Here is an 18,004-nt window from a genome sequence, read left to right as displayed (position 1 = left end):
TGCCCCTCTTAATTATTTTACATCAAATTCAGTTTTTACAGAGTGATGCCACTCTCTGTGCTTTCCTGCAATAGTGAGGTTATGTAGCAATGTCAGCAAAACAATACAGAATTCAGTAGAAAAACATGTGAGTCCTAATCAAGGGGGTTTATAAAGGTTCAGCAACATGCCCTTTGCATACAATCTGTTTAGCTCTCAGACATTGTCTTATGCCAAATCTCCCCTATTAGCAATGCTTAGCTCCAGTTCCTCTTTTATGAACTATGTTCTCCATGCCCCTTATTGCCTAGACCGGGTCTACTTTACAGTGTCCTTGGCAGTTAACATAAACTGGGGGACATCACCTACTGAAGGTGATGTCTGAAGAACTAGCCTATTGACAAAGTCAATGAAGTTTGTTAACAAACTCTTTATAAAGAACTTTTGGCAGACTGTAGCTATGCACTCATTCACATATTCTAGTATAGGCTTAGCCTTCAATGGGATAGAGACAGATTTCTTAGATTACTGCTGTAGTTTTTCACTACCTCATAGTGTTGTAACTGAAAAATAGTCATGGTTCTTCAGATCTCTTTTTTCTGGATATAAAAAATTAATAAACTTGCTAGTTCCTTATCTACTAAAAGAAGGTAATAGATCAGAGTAACTTAAAAGATAAAAATTTAAAATTCTGTGAATATATATATAAAATAAAATTGATGACTGCAACACCAACCATAGCCAAAAGAAGCTCTTACACTGGTGGTTAGAAAGAACAGGAAGTGGTTTGATGGGCCTTCCTGGGCATATAATTCTGAGTGCTCCCATGGAAATAATCTTCTTCAAATGCTAACCAATTTCATGTCAAGCAAAAGGGAACTCTAATCAAGAAGTTTTTCTTCTCTTCCTCTCCCCCCCCCTCTTTCTACTCACCTATACAGCAATTAAAATGGTGCATAGTGGAGTTCAGGAGGGTTACTGCATGCAGGGAGCATTAACTATGCCACTTTAAAGACCAGACAAATTGCAACTTGTTTCACAGTCTTGGCAGTTTTCATTTAGTGCAGGAAAAGTTAATTATGACCCTTCAGAATTTGGGCTACAGCTTCCATTACCTTTGAGCACTGGCCATGTTGACTAGGGCTGATGAGAATTGTAGTGTATTCCCTATCCCTAGTTTAGTGTCATATTTATCACTGCAGTTCACAATTGCCTTAACAGGCCTTCATATGCCTGGCAAACAAGAGGCAGACCACAGCCCTTCAAACAGTATTATCGACCTCCTCAGTAAACAAGAAATCCAACCACAATCCATTGAAATCGCCATGTCTAAATTGAGTTGAATATAAGCAATTATATTTATAAAAAGCTAACAATTTGTTTTACAACATGAATTTCTGGTTCCCAGGTGCACTATGAATGGTGGCGGCGAATTTTGAAATATTTTTGGATGTCAGTGGTGGTTTACACGATGCTAGTACTTGTTTTTATCTACACATATCAGTTTAAATCATTTCCTGGGTTGTGGAAAAACATGACAGGGATGAATGAGAAACAGTGAGTATTTTCTGTTAACATAGTCTCACCTTCTATTAACAAATACATTATGGATTTGGGTGTTGCCAGTCCTGCACAGAAGTCCCACTGATATGAATGCGGGTTAAACTGGATGGTGATAGATTTTTCTTATTCATGCTATCTGTTCAACCACACATATGAGATGTCTGCAGACCAATATTTGTTTTATATTTTATTTCAATTTAAAACATTTCTTAACTGCTTAATATTTTAAAGATCTCTTAAGCAGTGTCCACTATGTACAATGTGAAAACAAAAATATGGCTATCATTCTATTCCTTGCCCAAAAGTGGGGAAGTCCCATGTTATGCACGTGAGTCAAAGTTGGGAAGAACAGTGTTTCCTTTGTGAAGTTGGCTGCTTGTTTTCCTCTCAGCCATATTTATTTAATTTTTCCTTAGCTTTATCTCCCTTTTCTTTCTTTTTCTCACCATCCATTGGCTACAGTTTTGTTCATTTTTCTGCATCATAAAAACAATGCTGTTTCACTGTTACCTAATTTTGAGTGGCTCATGGATGATCATTTTAAAATTGCTGCAGTTGTGGGGCTAAACTTCCTGGCTGATTGTATTTTATTCATTACACTGTATTGCATTTCAAGACAAGCTTTCTTTCCACATGATGGTAACACACAAACAATAGCTTACCATTCACAGTAGACTTAATATCTGCTAGCACTGGGAGGAAACAAACCATGATCCCTGGCTTAACATAGGGATAGTGATAAGCCAAGGTTATTAGCTTGCCAGTTGTGGTTTGGTTAAGCAAACCTCACATCCTGGCTGGGTGGGTGCACTTCACTCAGACACTGTAAGCCATGGTTTTAATCTTATCATGATCTTCAAAGGTAGCCACTGTGATTCCAAATGTCATGTTTGATGTTGTAAGCTGCCCAGATGGCTTCTCTTGTTGTTTGACCTATGAATAGTATTTATTTAAACTTATCGGCTGCTCTAGCAGATTCATATAGTTGTCTGGATAAATTAGTTAGATGTTCCAGAATTACAACTTACTTTCTCTTTTTTTTTTAAAAAAAGTTAGAATGCATGATTGCATAATGCAGAGGTTTTCAACCTTTTTGAGTCCATGGCTCCCTTGACCAACGACATTCTTTCTGCGGTACCCCGTGGGGCGCAGGAGCCCAGTTATGTCACCCCTTCCCTGCAGAGCCAGCAGCCCCTCACCCCTTTTTGAACATACTCCCTTGTGGAGTGTTTCCTCAGCCTCCTCTTCCCACTCCTTGGGAGTCCTCTGGGCAGCCACCGCCACTGCTCCTGGTCTACCCCTCTGGTCCAAAGAGAGGTGCCTCCTCACACTGCGCCACAGGGGCCTGGGAAGAGGATGCCCCCAGTGTTAGTGGCCCAAAGGAGGCTGGCTGAAGGTGAACATGAGGCCACCATCTTACCTTGGGTGGCAGCAACAGGCACTGCCAGAACTGCATGGTGGAAAGGCTCCCCTTCAGTGCCGGGCACTCAGCTCTCAGGCAGGCCTTGCATACAGTAAGCACAGGAAAGGCCAGTGTGGTGCCTGCCTGCCTGCCCTGCCTACCACTTGTCTATTCCAAACAGCAAGGGCTGGTGGGCTGACTGGCTGGGCCCTCTCATGCGCTTGCCTGCTTACTCCAAGGCCACCTCAGCTCCTGGCACCTAGCACCTCCTGGCCAGCCCCAGAGGCATAATTCAACTGCAGAGTTCATAGCTAGGGCTGCTGCAACAAACAGCTATGCAAGCCTCTAAAGGGGAGGCAAAGATGCGAGAGTGCATCAGAGGAGGGATGGAAGGAAAGAGGGACAGAGGCCAGTGTTGCCTGCAGCACCCTGGCCATCATTCAAGGCACCCCAGGGTGCCACGGCACACTGGTTGAAAACCACTGGCATAATGCATTTTAAGAACCATAAAGACTACTTATAAAAGTTCTTTTTGCAAGCCTCTTGTCGCTATAATAGATATGAACGAATGAATGAATTATTCTGGCCATAGACCAATACAGTGGATATGTATATTATTAGTTTTCTGTTGTATGTGGAACTAGTATGATTCCCAAAACTAGTCTTTATGGCTGCTCTGTTTTACAACCAGCTAAGAATGTGCTTTCTGCCAAATATTAAACATTGTCAAATTCATCCTGACCATTAACTTAGCTGTATCTTGTACTGCTTTATATTTCAGACTAGAAGATCTTGGCTTAAAGCAGTTTTCTGTAGCAGAGTTGTTTACCCGCATCTTTATTCCAACCTCCTTTTTGTTAGTGTGTATCTTACACCTACATTATTTCCATGACCGTTTCCTTGAACTCACGGATTTGAAAGCCATAATCAGCAAACAGGATAGTGCCATTTACAGGTAAAGCAAGCAGAGAAATGTTATTTCTTTCAGTGTCACCAGGTTCTCAGCTTCTACTTCCCCAACTACCATATGGTTATATAGCTCTGATGTCTAAGCATGAACCTTCTGTTGAAATCTAAGCTGGCTTGCAGTCACCAAGAAATTGGGTAATAGACGGCTTAGAAATCTTGTGTTCTATAGACTTCCGTTGGCACAACTCACATACTTTTTTCTAGATCCTTTCTGTTTGGTTATGCTACGTAGATAATGTTTTATCGTTTGGTATTGAGTGGGGAGACATCGAACAGGATTGTTAAGGAGGTTGGCCCTTTTAATCCACATAGCTGGAAGTCTAGTGGTACAATGGGAACCTATATGCTGACAAGTGTTTGATACTGAATGTTTTGTAATAATCCTTCAATAATCTTACTATTTCATTGGGACTGTTGACAATATGTTCTTCCTCTGGTAAGACAGCTATGTTCCTTCATTCCTGTTTAACACTATTCTTTTCTCTCTCTTTCTCTAACTAATTTTCCTGCTGCCATCCCATGCATTCTTGTGCTTTCATCTCTCCCACCAAAGCCATGCCAAAGTCAATGGTCGTGTTTATCTAATAATAAATAGGTGGGTATTCCAATCTTTCCTTTCCTAACAAAATGTTTCTTTTACTTGCTTGCTTACATTTTCACTCAGAAGCGAGGGCGGGGGCTGAGAGGACTATCAGGCTATATATTAACCTCAAATAAAACAATCCTAGTGCTCAATTTTTCCAATGAACAAAGAGCTTATTGGTCAACACAGTGGAGTTCTAACTCTGAGAATTCTCCCGTTTTTAAAAGCTGTGAGTACAATGATTCACTTTAAATGTTATCCAAGTTGAAAAAAGCTCAATTTTATTTGCATCTAGACATGTAAAACACAATTGTCTGAGTAAACTAGTTCATCAGCGCACAGTAATGTCTGTGCACACTTTTGCTCATCTCAGTTGGCACCAGACTTAGGTGAGCCCTTAGAACAGTGCTGTTGATGGGCTCCTGGCCAACGTAAACCTGGCTACCCATGTTTCTATCCCTGCATCCCCCAGCCCCAGCATTGTTGCAGCAGGTGCTACTGCCACCCACCATTCACCTCCACTTGTCCACACACAAGACAGGTGGGCAAGTAGATTTGAAAACTACAGCAGCAGTAAATGATAGCAAGACATTAAATGAGACACTCCTCTTTTATCAAAGACTACAATTTCCAGAGTAGTTTAACAATCCTTCTTCCCAGACAGCTCTGGAAATTGTACCTCTAGGAGAAGAATAGAGACAGCCTAATAACTCTCAGCACCCTTAACAAACTACAGCTCTTAGAATTCTTTGGGGAATCCATAACTATTAAAAGTAATAGCATAGTGCTTTAAGTTGTCCTAATACAATGCAAAGAAGCAATGAGAAGTATCAGGTTTGGTATGGGCGTCTAGGAATTTGTTTAATGCTGAATGGTTCCTGTTTGGGGTAATTTGGGAAATGGACCTTGAGGTGTTGTATGACTGCCCATGTCTATTGGCCAGTGATCCAGCAGGTGTATTATGCACTAGCTGTAATCTCCAGTCATCCCCCTCTAGCTAGTGTTTGGAAGCAACAGTAGGCAAGGTTCTAGAAAACAGATAGTTGGTTGCACTCCTGCATGTGCCTTGTCCACATCTCGAAGCCCCAATGATAATAATGGATCCCAAACAATATGACATGATGGTGTGCTAGACACCTCATCAGACAACTGAGGTGTAAAGATTGGAGCAAAAGCGAGTGACTATCTTCAAAGTGTCTTGTAAATTTGTCGCAGCAGGGCTGTGTGGGTATGAGAATTAGGAAGTGGTGTTCCTTTTTATACAATGGCATCTCAGGAACCTGAAAAAAACCTGCTGGTTATGGACACAAGTCTCTTCTAAATAAAAGTGACATTGATTCTGATGTTGGCATGTATATCAGTATAACAATAGAGCACAATATGATGGGCTGATGCTCATAGCTGAATAAAATACTTTTAATATCCATGTCATAATCGGACATGAATTGAAAAACTTGAAAATAGTTGAACATATGTTGACAGCTACTTTAGGACAGCATTTTTATTGCTAATGGTTTTGGCTCATATATAGAACAGATGGAGGCTTTTTCGCTTCTATAATTTGCATAGTAATTGTACAGATTTGCTGAAACTTCTTTGTCTGCCAATTACCTTGCTTAGTTATATGCCTCCTTCCCATTGCAATACCTCTAACCCATGACCCCCTCCCACTGTCCTGAATGTTAGGGACCCTCCAAAGTGGAATTCAACGTGACTGAAAAGACTGTTGTTGAAAAGGAAAATTAGCAAACCCCCTCCCCTTTAGAGGAGAAGCATTTTGGGGGCATTTTTTACTCTTTGGATATCAGCCTGTATTCTTAATATCTCTCATCATGATAATTGGTCAGAGATAGAAGAAAGAGAAGCTTGTACTTCTAAGGGAAATTATTCATATAATTATGAATTATTAATACTTCAGAACTCTGTTACAACTCATATATATAAAATTACAAATGCAAGGATAGAAAACCATTCCAAGAGGAGTTCTTTAAACATCTGCTTTCTTAAACCATCTTTACTCCATCAAATATTTTATGTGTTGCATTCAAGAGAAAATGATGTTATATCTTGGCTACAAGAGTGCATCAAAGCAACATCATTATGATAAGCTTACCCTAGCAATATTGAAGAATTGTGGAAGGCAGGAAGGGGACAGTTATAATGAAATATCAAGTGTAAAATCTCTTATGAACTGAACCTGACTTCCTCTGAATTTGTACTTGGTACCAGCATTTTCATATGCCAGTTTCTCCTCTCCCCCATTCCTACACTTTCACATGCTCACTAAGTTGCTGAGGAAAAAATGATGGTAAGGGTTTAGGCTGTCTGTTAGTCGTTCCTGCAGATGTCAGATCTTGGAAGTGTATGTTCACACACACACATATATAAGCACACACAAACTGAGCCAAAGGTAGCATCTTCTAAGCAGTTCCTCACTCTGCATGGTGAGTACTTCTAAGCATTGCTTGAGTCTGCTTTGCTGACTCTGGGGAATGTAATACTTTATAAGCCTCCTGGCTTAGTTTTTGTGATTAAGAAACTGCAGTTGACAGACCTCCTGTCGACAGTGGAGGGGTCAAGGATTTCCAGAATCATTTATTGTAGGAGGGAAGATTCCATGTTTTGGTTTGGTTTTTGGAAACGCAGCTGCTGTCTCTTCTCTGCCACATCACCACACCACCACAAAACTTTTGACTTTAGGAAAAGTGGTAGGAGGGAAACTAGTAAATGAGTGACAGTGAGGGAGATCTCCCAGGTTGGGTTTTCCAGTCTTTGGGGGGATTTGGAGGGGGAAATTCAGAATTTTATTGAGAATTCTTGAGAAAGGTTTGGAAAGACCTGGTTTTGAATTGAGATAGGTGGACTTCACCTGATGCAGTGCTGAAAATTTCCAGGTGTTGTTATTTTTTAAAACTGTCCATCATCAATTAATGAGAAAATAAGTTGCATTCAGAAATTATGTAGCTGCGGCAAGAGAGGAGAGAGGTTCAGTGAAATGCTCACGGGTTGGGTCTGGGTTTTTGCTTACCTTAATTTTGAAATGGCCAATGGATTATGTGAGTGTCCTTTCTTTCTACAGTGCATCTCCCTGGCAGGTTGCAGCTTTTCCAAGTGCCTGTGTTTCCTTTAAAAACACCATGATGTCCTCAACTGGGCTTTCCTGTAAGTGTGGGAAGCTGAGCGGGCTGTTGACAGTGCTCCTAACAGTTGTTTATTGTTGATTTTTAAATGGCATGTGTGTTTGCTTGGTGTAGTTTTTTGTTTTTGTTTTAATGGTCAAAACGACATCTCTTAAAAACAAAGGCAGTGAGCGCACCAATCCAGGGGCACTTGGTAGCCAGCCTTCCCGGCTTCCCGCACTTTAATTAAAGCTCAGGGGAAGGCGTTGTAAGGTAACTCCTCCCATGGTGCTTTTTCAGATCAGGAAACGCAGGCAGCCAGGGATGCTCCAGAGCACTGGAGAAGTGTTTAATGGAAAGGAAATTACTCACACCACTCTCGGATACCTCACAAGGATAAGGTAAGCTCAATCCCACAGCCAACAAAATTATAAAGACATTTTAAAGGACTCTGAGAATAAACAGGGTAAGAAAGGTTTTGAGAAGGTGGAGATTAGTCTAGTCTCTCCTAACTAGCTCAAACAGAAAATAGTGCATTCCACACTTTAGACAGTAAGCAAGCTACATAAAACAGTCCCTTAAATTATTTGTATTTCACTAAATTTACTTAGGTCTACCTCCTTGTTGGATACTGTTAATGTGACGGAGATTTTGCCTTGGAGCCTAGCACTCTGTTGTTTCTCAATCATTTCATACAAAGCAAACTGCCGGTGGTCGTGGTAGATGGGACATATGAGGTCTTTAGGGGCAAGGATGTTGCTTCATCAGTGTGCTGCAATCTCTGAAGTTCCTAGCTCAGGAGATTTGGTGTGTCTCTGATTCTGTTGCTCCTTGGTTGCTGGGCTCTAGCTCAGTGTTGTGGCCCAGATCTGGCGATTCTGTGAGTGGTCCTACTGACTCAGCCGACCCCTTATCCTCCTGGGTCAGTGTCCAAGCCACTGTTGGTAGTCTGGACAACAGTGCTCTCGATAAATCCAGGTCACTAGCACTTGTATTTTACATCTTGCTAGATCAGTGCAACAGCTTTTGCTTAGTAATTACAACCCTTTCTGGTTTGTTTGTTTGTTTGTTTGTTTGTGTGTGTGTTCGTGTTCATGTTGCTCTGAAATTAAGATATTTACATAATATTTACTTAAGTAGGCAGTGTGGTTAGCATGCTGTTCTCTAGGATCCTGAGCACATGTGATAGTAAGTGGCACAGAAATCAGTCAATTGCTTTTGTGTAACATCAAAGTGTGTCCTTTAGAATATTGACAGTGCCAACTTTTGGAATTAGGAGAATTGGGAAAAGAAGTCACCAAGCCATTATGAGGTACCCATGACATTCTGGCCCAGCTCATAATAGGCTTTCTATGGCACCCCATTCTCTGCCTTCAGACAGTCTTTTTGTTACTGGCCCTACCATTCTTACAGAGAAGGGAGGTCCAGTTGGAGGAAAGGCAGGCAGCAGCAACAAATGGCTCAACATTAAGAACTTAAGACTCATGCACAGTTTTGCTTATGGGAAACCTGAGCAATGGTGTTTTCAGTACCTTTCTGACCCATCCTTTGAGCTAGGAGCCCTTAGGAATCCTTCCCAAGGTCTCTGGGGCACACTGAATAATATTTAGCAGGTATTTTTTATCTCTCTTGAAAATAGTTGTCATAGAAAATTACTTTTATGAGAATGATTACTAAAATTCTGAATACATTGTATGATCTTACGTACCTTGACAGGCTGAATAAAGTTCATAAATAGAGATAAATTTAATGTCTTGTTTCAAGTCTTACACTAGTTCATTATTTGAAAGGGATCTTGTGTTCATTTATAGATATGTTGCAAATTTAAAATATACTGTTCATGTTTTAGTATTAGCATTTAAATATAATGGTTAAATGATTAGGTATTTTTGAAATAAGTAAAAAAAATACAACACATGCTAATTTTGCAAAAATGAAAGACAACTTTGGCTTCCTAAATAAAGCTCAACAACTCTGACAATGGGTAGATCACTAACAGTTTTTTTAGTATTGTGAGTAGATCGCAGACTCTTGGAAGTTGGACGCCCCAATATATATCATATCCAAGGATTTGTCTGATCCTGGCTGCCTTAGCCCATTTACTTATTTATGGCATTGAGTTGTCCTGAGTCTTTCATAAGGTATGTAGGCAGCAGAGTAAAATATCAAGGGATATCTTTAACTCTAAAGGAATCTGTAGTTGAGCTGAAAGGACATCCAAGCTTTCTTTTAGAATCAGAAACTAATAGTACAACATCACCTTCCTGACTGAAATATCTTCAAACTGAAGTTGGGTCAGGGTCATCTGTCATCTGTATGGCAAGTTTACTATAATTACTAACATAAAAATAAAATGTTTTCCTTACCTTTATGTAATGCTGAAACTAGAAGGCCAATCCCATTTTCTTAGGGAAGAAGGTAAATTTGATCATAAGTAGTGTTTACCAGAATGTACCTCCAAAATACTTTATAGCTTACTAGTAACATTTCCATTTTCTACATCAGTAGAAACACCTTCAATTGGTGTTTCCTGTTTTCAACTCTTTATATAGATTTTTAACCATAGAATTCTTGAAAGTGTAGCTGAGACGATGTGAAGAGCTGGTTCAATATTATATGCTACCTGAATTTTAAACTGAATAAACAGACTTGCTTACTTGCAAATGGAAAATTTTGCCATTTGAATCTTTTGTTTTTTACATCAGCTTTTGTTTTTTACAAATATGTAAATATATTCAGAGTCGGACTAGTGTAACTTATTTGAAAGAATTTGCTTGCATAATGTAAGAATGGTGAATGAAAAGTTTCTTTGAAAATGTAGTAAGCACTTTCCATCTTGTTAGAAGCACTCTTTTAATGCCAGGATGGCATGCTCCTGGCATCTGAAGGCTGACACAGATGGATTAAGAGAATGCTAGTGAGTTATATGGCATGATGTCTTTATCTCTGACCTTCTTCTGTAACTCCTCTGTTCTCATTTCCTTTTTTTCTTTCTGTTTCAATTACTTTGAGCAGCATCAAGAAAAAATTACCAATCCGCCAAAATGAGTAAGTCCCCATGTGAAGTCATGAAATGCTTGCTGTTAAAACATGTCATTTCATGCTTCTACATCTTAAACTTTGACCATTTTTTCCTCTGCGGGGGAAATGTCAAGTTTAGGTGGCAGTATCACTAATTACTAAAGCAAATAATTAGCGTCAAAGTGACAGATAATTGCTTCTATGGTTTGATACCATGTGGAGTTTCCTAAACAGTGTTTGACCCATTTATTCATGTGCTCCTTGTTTGTTTTGCTGTATGAAATCAGAAGATTGTTTCTTGTATTGCAACTGCTTGGTTTGTTGACATGCCTACTTGCATATCTACCAATAGGCTGGTTCATCAAGATGGAAGCCTGCCTGATATCACAATGATGAATTTAAATGCCAGTTTTGGAAAGGAACAGGAGAACATTTTACGAGAGCAGGAAAATGTGTTACAAGAGCAGGAAAAAAATGAGCAGGAAAATGTTTTAGAGCAAGAAAACATTTTACAAGGGCCAGAAAAAATGTACCAAGAGCAGGAAAACATGTTCCAAGAACCAGAACAACGCATAATGGAAAGGAGGGAGAAAAGAGATAAGGAAGAAGGGCATGAAAAAGAAGAGGAGGAAGTGGATGAGGAGGAAGAAGAAGAAGATGATGATGAATCGGAGACAGAAGATATATCAGGTAGTCTGTGGAGAGAGTCTCAACTTGGTCTATTTTTTTTTACTTTTGATTGAAGGTGATTCACCTGCGATACATGTAATTCATTCCCTCTATTTCTTATTTAAGTGTTCCGATGCTCACAGACTATACAAATGGGGAGAGGGGAAAATAAGCAGACTTGGGTTCACCCTGACGTTTGCAGGTGCTCAAGAAGTCTTTAAAAAAAAACTTTGAGAGGGAGACAAAACAACATTAGAGACCTGTAAGGACTCAAAGGTTATCCCAACATGATTAAGTTGTGTTGAAACTTGGCTCAATATACTTTGGTTCCTAGTGCCTTTTTCATTGCAGGAGTGAATGGCAACTCTTCAAACCTACTTCTTGTCTTATGCTCTGGAATTCTGTTTCTGAGGAATGTCAACTGCATTCCATCATAAAATTAGGAATAAACACATTTGGCAGGAAAAATTGACACTTTGGGGATCTATGTATGACTTCAAATGAATCTCAATCACATTTTCCCTTAATTAAAAATTATAGCTGGTTTTAATAGTGTTTTATTCTGAGGAAGAAAAGTTATATTCAGAGGAAAAAATTGCCTCCCCCTTTATATTTCCAAGAGAAGATAAAAGTAGCCCTGTTCACAAAGCCAAAAATAAGCTTCATCATTATGTTTGACTTGTCTTTGCAGATTTAAGAAACAAATGGCATTTGGTGATTGATCGCCTCACCGTACTTTTCTTGAAATTTCTCGAATGCTTTCATAAACTGCAAGTTTTTGTGTGGTGGCTTTTGGAACTGCACATTATCAAAATTGTCTCATCATATATTATCTGGGTCACAGTCAAAGAGGCAAGTAAATAATGGATGTGTCATCAGTTTCTCTTTCAGTATCAACTGAATTCAAAAACAATGATGTTTTTGAATTTCTGAAATGTTGGTTTGGTTGGTTTATTACATGTGTATTCCTCCTGTCCACTAAATGATGTAAAACACTAGGCTTGTCCTTAAAAAGTGCACATGAAACATAATTCAAACTTCAAAATGTAAACTTCAAAACTATATTTGATATTTTGAAGTTTTGCATGCAAATTGAAATTCAGTTTGTTCCAGCTCTATCCGATTCAGTAAACCAAGCTACCCAAATTGCTTAACTACTATAATATACTATTGCAAAAATCCACCCCTTCCCCTAATAATCTTAGCCCAATCTTGGTCTTGTGCTCTTGCCATGGCCACCCTTTGACTACTGCACCTTTTCCCTTGCTTTCCTTTCTTGCATCTTAGCAACGTTGAGCTTTTCCCCCAAAACGCCACTGATCACATAGAACATTCCCTTCAACATCCAGCACGAGTAGCTTGTCCTTACTTCGGAAAGCTCTCCACACCTTTCTCATCTTTATCTTTATGCTACTGTTTCACATTAAACCCCAGCCTATAATTCTTGATTCTTCCAAGACTACCACCCTTAGCCGATCAACTCTCCTGCTATCTTAAACGTTTCAATGCTCTCTCTTTTGCTGCTTCCTTATGCTTTGAATTCCTTTTCAGAATGTTTTAGCACAAGGTAGCATAATAAAACTTCTCAAAATGTTGTCAAGTAATTAATATATTTTCTCATTTTGTGCTTACAGGTTTCCCTCCTTAACTATGTGTTTGTGATTGCCTGGGCTTTTGCTTTGCCATATTCTCAGTTCCGCCCACTGGCATCCAGTGTCTGCACTGTTTGGACCTGTGTAATTATCATCTGCAAAATGTTGTATCAGCTTGGAACTATTAACCCTGAAATGTTTTCTGTCAACTGTACAATGGCAAGTAGTAGCTATCTAATATTTAAAAAGTAAAATAGAGTTGTTAAAAATAAATAATTTAGCAATTTGTGGATAGTGTGGATCAACAAGAATGGAGACAGGCTCTTTCTCACGTGAGAAGTTAGTCAAGTTATTCCCCCCCAAATCAGGATATATCTCAGTGAATTTCTGAATCAATCACACATCCTGCCAAGTATTCAATTTGTTCGCTGTATGTATATTTGATGACACTGATGCTTCCTGTAGCATGGAGAGGCCCCAGTTAAACCTCTCCTAGCACTGATGGAGCTACTTCTTGTCTGCTTCTTTTCAGTCCCAGCTGCTAGTGGTAGGTGCCTTAATGTTGCTTTATAAAGTCGATGATGAAACCTTTTTCAGGTGCCTGGGTTGCTCAGCTCTGTTCAGTGGCAAACTTACATTTTGGGGGCCCTTCACAACCAGCAAAGAGGTCTGGATAACCACCGTTACCTTCCTAAGTGGAGTCATTCCATGACATATCACTACATTTTTATTTTTTATAAATTAACTACTACATCTCAGATTTTGAATAAAATTGCTGCACTGGATTATCACTGGTTTGAATAAAAATTTCCTATGTCTTATAGTTTTTAAGTTATTGAGGGGGAGATGAAAATTATGGGAATGTTATATACATGTACGATGCACCGTAGAATGATTTGTGTCATGTGACTCAAGTTGGGTCTACTAGACCTGAACTTTTTCAGCAATGTGGGCTAAAGTTGCTTCTGGAGCCCCTCTGGGATTAGGGGCCCTAAAGCTAAAGCTTCATGGTATTTTCATAGTAGATCTGTCCCTGGCTCTGTTCAATCAAAGCATCCTCCTTGAAGAAGTCAAACTAAAATTTATCTCTCTTTTTTCATTTTAGCCTAATACAACTAAGCCTCTAGAAGACATAAATGAATCACTACTTTACAGAAAGCCCATTGATCCAACTGAGTGGGTTGGATTGAGAAAGTCTTATCCACTTCTTGTATATCTGAGGGTAATTATTATTACTTGTTCTCTGTTGAATTTATTTTCAGTCTCAATAAATTATTTTCAGACAGTACAGTCGCTGAGTTGTCAATGTTTTTAGGGAGCATATTGCAAGTTGCAGTATGCTTGCTTTCAAAAGAATATTGGCTGATTCTTTGTAGCTCATATGGTTTCCTTCTCTTGCAGAATAACCTGCTGATGTTGGCAATTCTGGCCTTTGAAGTAACCATTTACCGGCATCAGGAATACTACAGATGTCGAAACAATCTCACAGCTCCTGAGACAAAAACAATTTTTCATGATGTTACCAGATTACATTTAGATGATGGAGTACTTAGCTGTCTTAAGTACTTTGTCAACTACTTCTTCTATAAGTTTGGTTTAGAGGTAAATTCAGTGCCAGCATGTTTAAAACAAGATTTCCTATGGTGACTCCAGCTTGATATTATTTATTACTTATTTATCTATTTTAGGGAATTATATATTTAAGGATTACTTGTTTCTGTATTAATGCTCTACTCTACAAAATAATTATCTTTGTATTTTAAAGGTCTAAACAATTAAAGGCCTATACAATTCTACAACCCCCATTATCCTTGATCACTGATCCTAGTAGCTGGGAATGATGGTAGCTGTAGTTCAACAACATCTGAGGACCCAAGGCTGAGAAAGGCTGATACAGAGCATAGACTCCAAACATTTATCAGTGACACTATTACCGTATTTTTCCCTCTATTACACGCAGATTTTTTCTCCTAAAAAGTAAGGGGAAATGTCTGTGCGTGTTATTGAGCGAATGTGTGGTCCCTGGAGCTGACAAGCGCGAGTGAAGGCAAAAATCAGGCAAATATCAAATCGTCCGGAGAAGGGAGGAAAGCTGCTGCTTTCCTGCATTCTGCCTCAGGGTCTTACTGCCCACCCGCTTCTGTTTCCTTACTGTGTTTGCTCAAACGGAACAAAGAGCAGAGAAAACCCCTCCCCTCCAGGCAAGCAGAGCTTCCTTCCAATTCCTCTCCGTGCGTCTGGGACTCGAAGGCAACATGCAGGTTGGGGGGGGGGGAGAGAGAGAGAGAGAGCTGGCTGGCTTGTGGGGGGGGGACTTTTGCCTTCCTTTCCTCCCTCCGGTAAAACCCCTCTCCTGCATTCTTAGCCAGCTGCTTCTCTGCACACCCCTCTCCTTGTCGCTTCTATGTTTTTCCTTCCCTCCCTACTTAAAACGTGGTTCCAATCACGGATCCACATGGATCCTCAGGATCTTTGCATTGAGTCACCCCAAATTCACCATCAGATCACATAGCAATGATCTGATGCAAAAACAGGGCTGCAATGGTGCAAAAACATGGTTACAAAGCACGGATCCACATGGATCCTCAGGATCTTTGCATTGGGTCACCCCAAATTCACCATCAGATCACATAGCATGTCCATGGCTACAGCCTGCACCAAAAAAATCACGCACCCACTGTTGCCTGGGGCTGCAATGGTACAAAAACGTGGTTACAAAGCATGGATCCACATGGATCCTCAGGATCTTTGCATTGGGTCACCCCAAATTCACCATCAGATCACATAGCATGTCCATGGCTACAGCCTGCACCAAAAAAATCACGCACCCACTGTTGCCTGGGGCTGCAATGGTGCAAAAACATGGTTACAAAGCACGGATCCACATGGATCCTCAGGATCTTTGCATTGGGTCACCCCAAATTCACCATCAGATCACATAGCATGTCCATGGCTACAGCCTGCACCAAAAAAATCACGCACCCACTGTTGCCTGGGGCTGCAATGGTGCAAAAACGTGGTTACAAAGCACGGATCCACATGGATCCTCAGGATCTTTGCATTGGGTCACCCCAAATTCACCATCAGATCACATAGCATGTCCATGGCTACAGCCTGCACCAAAAAAATCACGCACCCACTGTTGCCTGGGGCTGCAATGGTACAAAAACGTGGTTACAAAGCATGGATCCACATGGATCCTCAGGATCTTTGCATTGGGTCACCCCAAATTCACCATCAGATCACATAGCATGTCCATGGCTACAGCCTGCACCAAAAAAATCACGCACCCACTGTTGCCTGGGGCTGCAATGGTGCAAAAACGTGGTTACAAAGCATGGATCCACATGGATCCTCAGGATCTTTGCATTGGGCTACCCCAAACTCACCGTCAAATCACATGTCTGTGGCCGCAGCATGAAGCACAAAAATGATACATCCACTGTTTCATTCAGAATTTTTTTTTCTTGTTTTCCTCCTCTAAAAACTATGTGCGTGTTATGGTCGGGTGCGTGTTATAGAGCGAAAAATACGGTACTTCTTTTTGCAAAAAGAGGAACTTTTATCCAATTATGTATTAGAATCATAGAGTTAGAAGGGACCCTGAGGATCATCTACTCCAGCTCCCTTCAATGCAAGAATATGCAGCTGTCCATTACGGGGATCAAAACTGCGACTGTGGCGTCATCAGCACCACACTCTAACCAACTGAGCTATCAAAGTAATCCAGAGATGGCCAACGTGGTGCTCTCTGATGTTGTTGGATTGCATCTCCCATTAGTTCTAACCAGCCTGGCCAATGGTCAGGCATGATGAGTTATAGTCCAGCAACATCTGAGCGGCACCGCATTGGCTACTCCGAAGTACTCACTATTGGTAAGCTAAGTATGAAATATTGATTGAGAGAGAACCTGTTATATGCCAGTAAGCAAAGTGTTACATTGATTTTCAACTATGGAGGACGTTGCAGACAGCTGGGTTGGCACCTCTTACACAAACCTTGAGGCAGAGCCTAGAACTTTCAACTGGAGGAGCAGCTGTGCCCTGACTCACAGAGTTGAGGCTTGTTTTTTTATCCAGATTTATATTCCTACTGAACTGGTCTGGGAGTCAGGGAGCAGCTCCTCCTGCTGTTGAATGTTCATGGGGCTCTGACTGTTTCTGTAGGAGGTGTCAACCAAATAGTCTGCACTGCCCTCCAAGATCCCTAGTGAGCAGAAGTTCACTAAGTAAGAGATTTCAATTTTCTAAGAGTGAAGCAATATATCTGTTAGTCATGGGCTATCCAAGAGGATGTAAATTCTGATTTTCTTTTCCTTGTCACAGAGCTGTTTCCTTTTGTCAGTAAATGTAATTGGTCAACGAATGGATTTCTATGCTATGGTTCATGCCTTTGCGTTAATTGCTGTGTTATACCGACGCAGAAGAAAAGCCATTGCAGAGATCTGGCCAAAGTACTGCTGTTTTCTATCATGCATCATTACATTCCAGTACTTCATTTGTATTGGCATCCCACCTTCTCCTTGTATAGGTAAGGGGACTTCTTGCTTTCCACTGATTGCGATTATCTTTTATTTTCACAGTAACCACTGAAAAATAGCCATGGCTCAGATTAGAGCTGCAATGAGTGATATGAATTACTTCCTGTAATTGTTCTTCCTTCTACCTTCATAGATTATCCATGGAGACATCCTAATGCCAACTTTAACTCTAATATCATCAAATGGCTATACTTTCCAGATTTTATTAAGGAACCCAATCCAGTCTTTCTTGTCTGTAAGTATTCTAATAGTAGCTTGTCCTCTTGTTTCATTTTTTTGTAGCACATGTTGAAATTAACGTTCTGAAGCGCATTGGTGCATACAAATGGATAACAGTATCTTATTGCTAAACTTGGTCACTCTGCATTTTCCAAGTCTCTCAGATTGGCTTTAAATCTGAACCAGTTTTGAGTCTTTGAGAAGCACACCTACTCATTTCCAGATCAGTCCACGGCTTAAGGTATTCACCCACCTCTAATATTCAGGCACTGCATATTTATTGGCCCTCAAGTATAGCCTGGTCTCTCCCACAACCACTCACCACTTCCTAAACCCTTAGGATAAAC

At 40.2% G+C, this 18,004-nt stretch overlaps 1 protein-coding gene across 9 annotated transcripts in view; it reads left to right on the top strand.

The window, feature by feature from the left end:
* The window catches only part of PIEZO2 (piezo type mechanosensitive ion channel component 2), a 211,157-nt gene that overhangs the window by 149,827 nt on the left and 43,326 nt on the right, over window positions 1-18,004 (top strand). For all 9 annotated transcript variants that reach the window (XR_008331507.1, XM_053396557.1, XM_053396555.1 and 6 more), the window contains exons 16-24: window positions 1,388-1,536; window positions 3,726-3,899; window positions 10,989-11,326; window positions 11,997-12,157; window positions 12,940-13,116; window positions 14,003-14,119; window positions 14,299-14,499; window positions 17,224-17,428; window positions 17,572-17,673. Coding sequence is in view for 8 of the 9 variants with exons in the window: in XM_053396557.1 (XP_053252532.1) it covers window positions 1,388-1,536; window positions 3,726-3,899; window positions 10,989-11,326; window positions 11,997-12,157; window positions 12,940-13,116; window positions 14,003-14,119; window positions 14,299-14,499; window positions 17,224-17,428; window positions 17,572-17,673 (1,624 nt within the window). In the remaining variant the exon portion in view is untranslated. The remainder of the gene's footprint in view (window positions 1-1,387; window positions 1,537-3,725; window positions 3,900-10,988; window positions 11,327-11,996; window positions 12,158-12,939; window positions 13,117-14,002; window positions 14,120-14,298; window positions 14,500-17,223; window positions 17,429-17,571; window positions 17,674-18,004) is intronic.

This window comes from Podarcis raffonei, chromosome 7, assembly GCF_027172205.1.
Source record: "Podarcis raffonei isolate rPodRaf1 chromosome 7, rPodRaf1.pri, whole genome shotgun sequence".
Lineage (NCBI taxonomy): Eukaryota > Metazoa > Chordata > Lepidosauria > Squamata > Lacertidae > Podarcis > Podarcis raffonei.
This window is presented reverse-complemented; position numbering and strand designations above follow the sequence as displayed.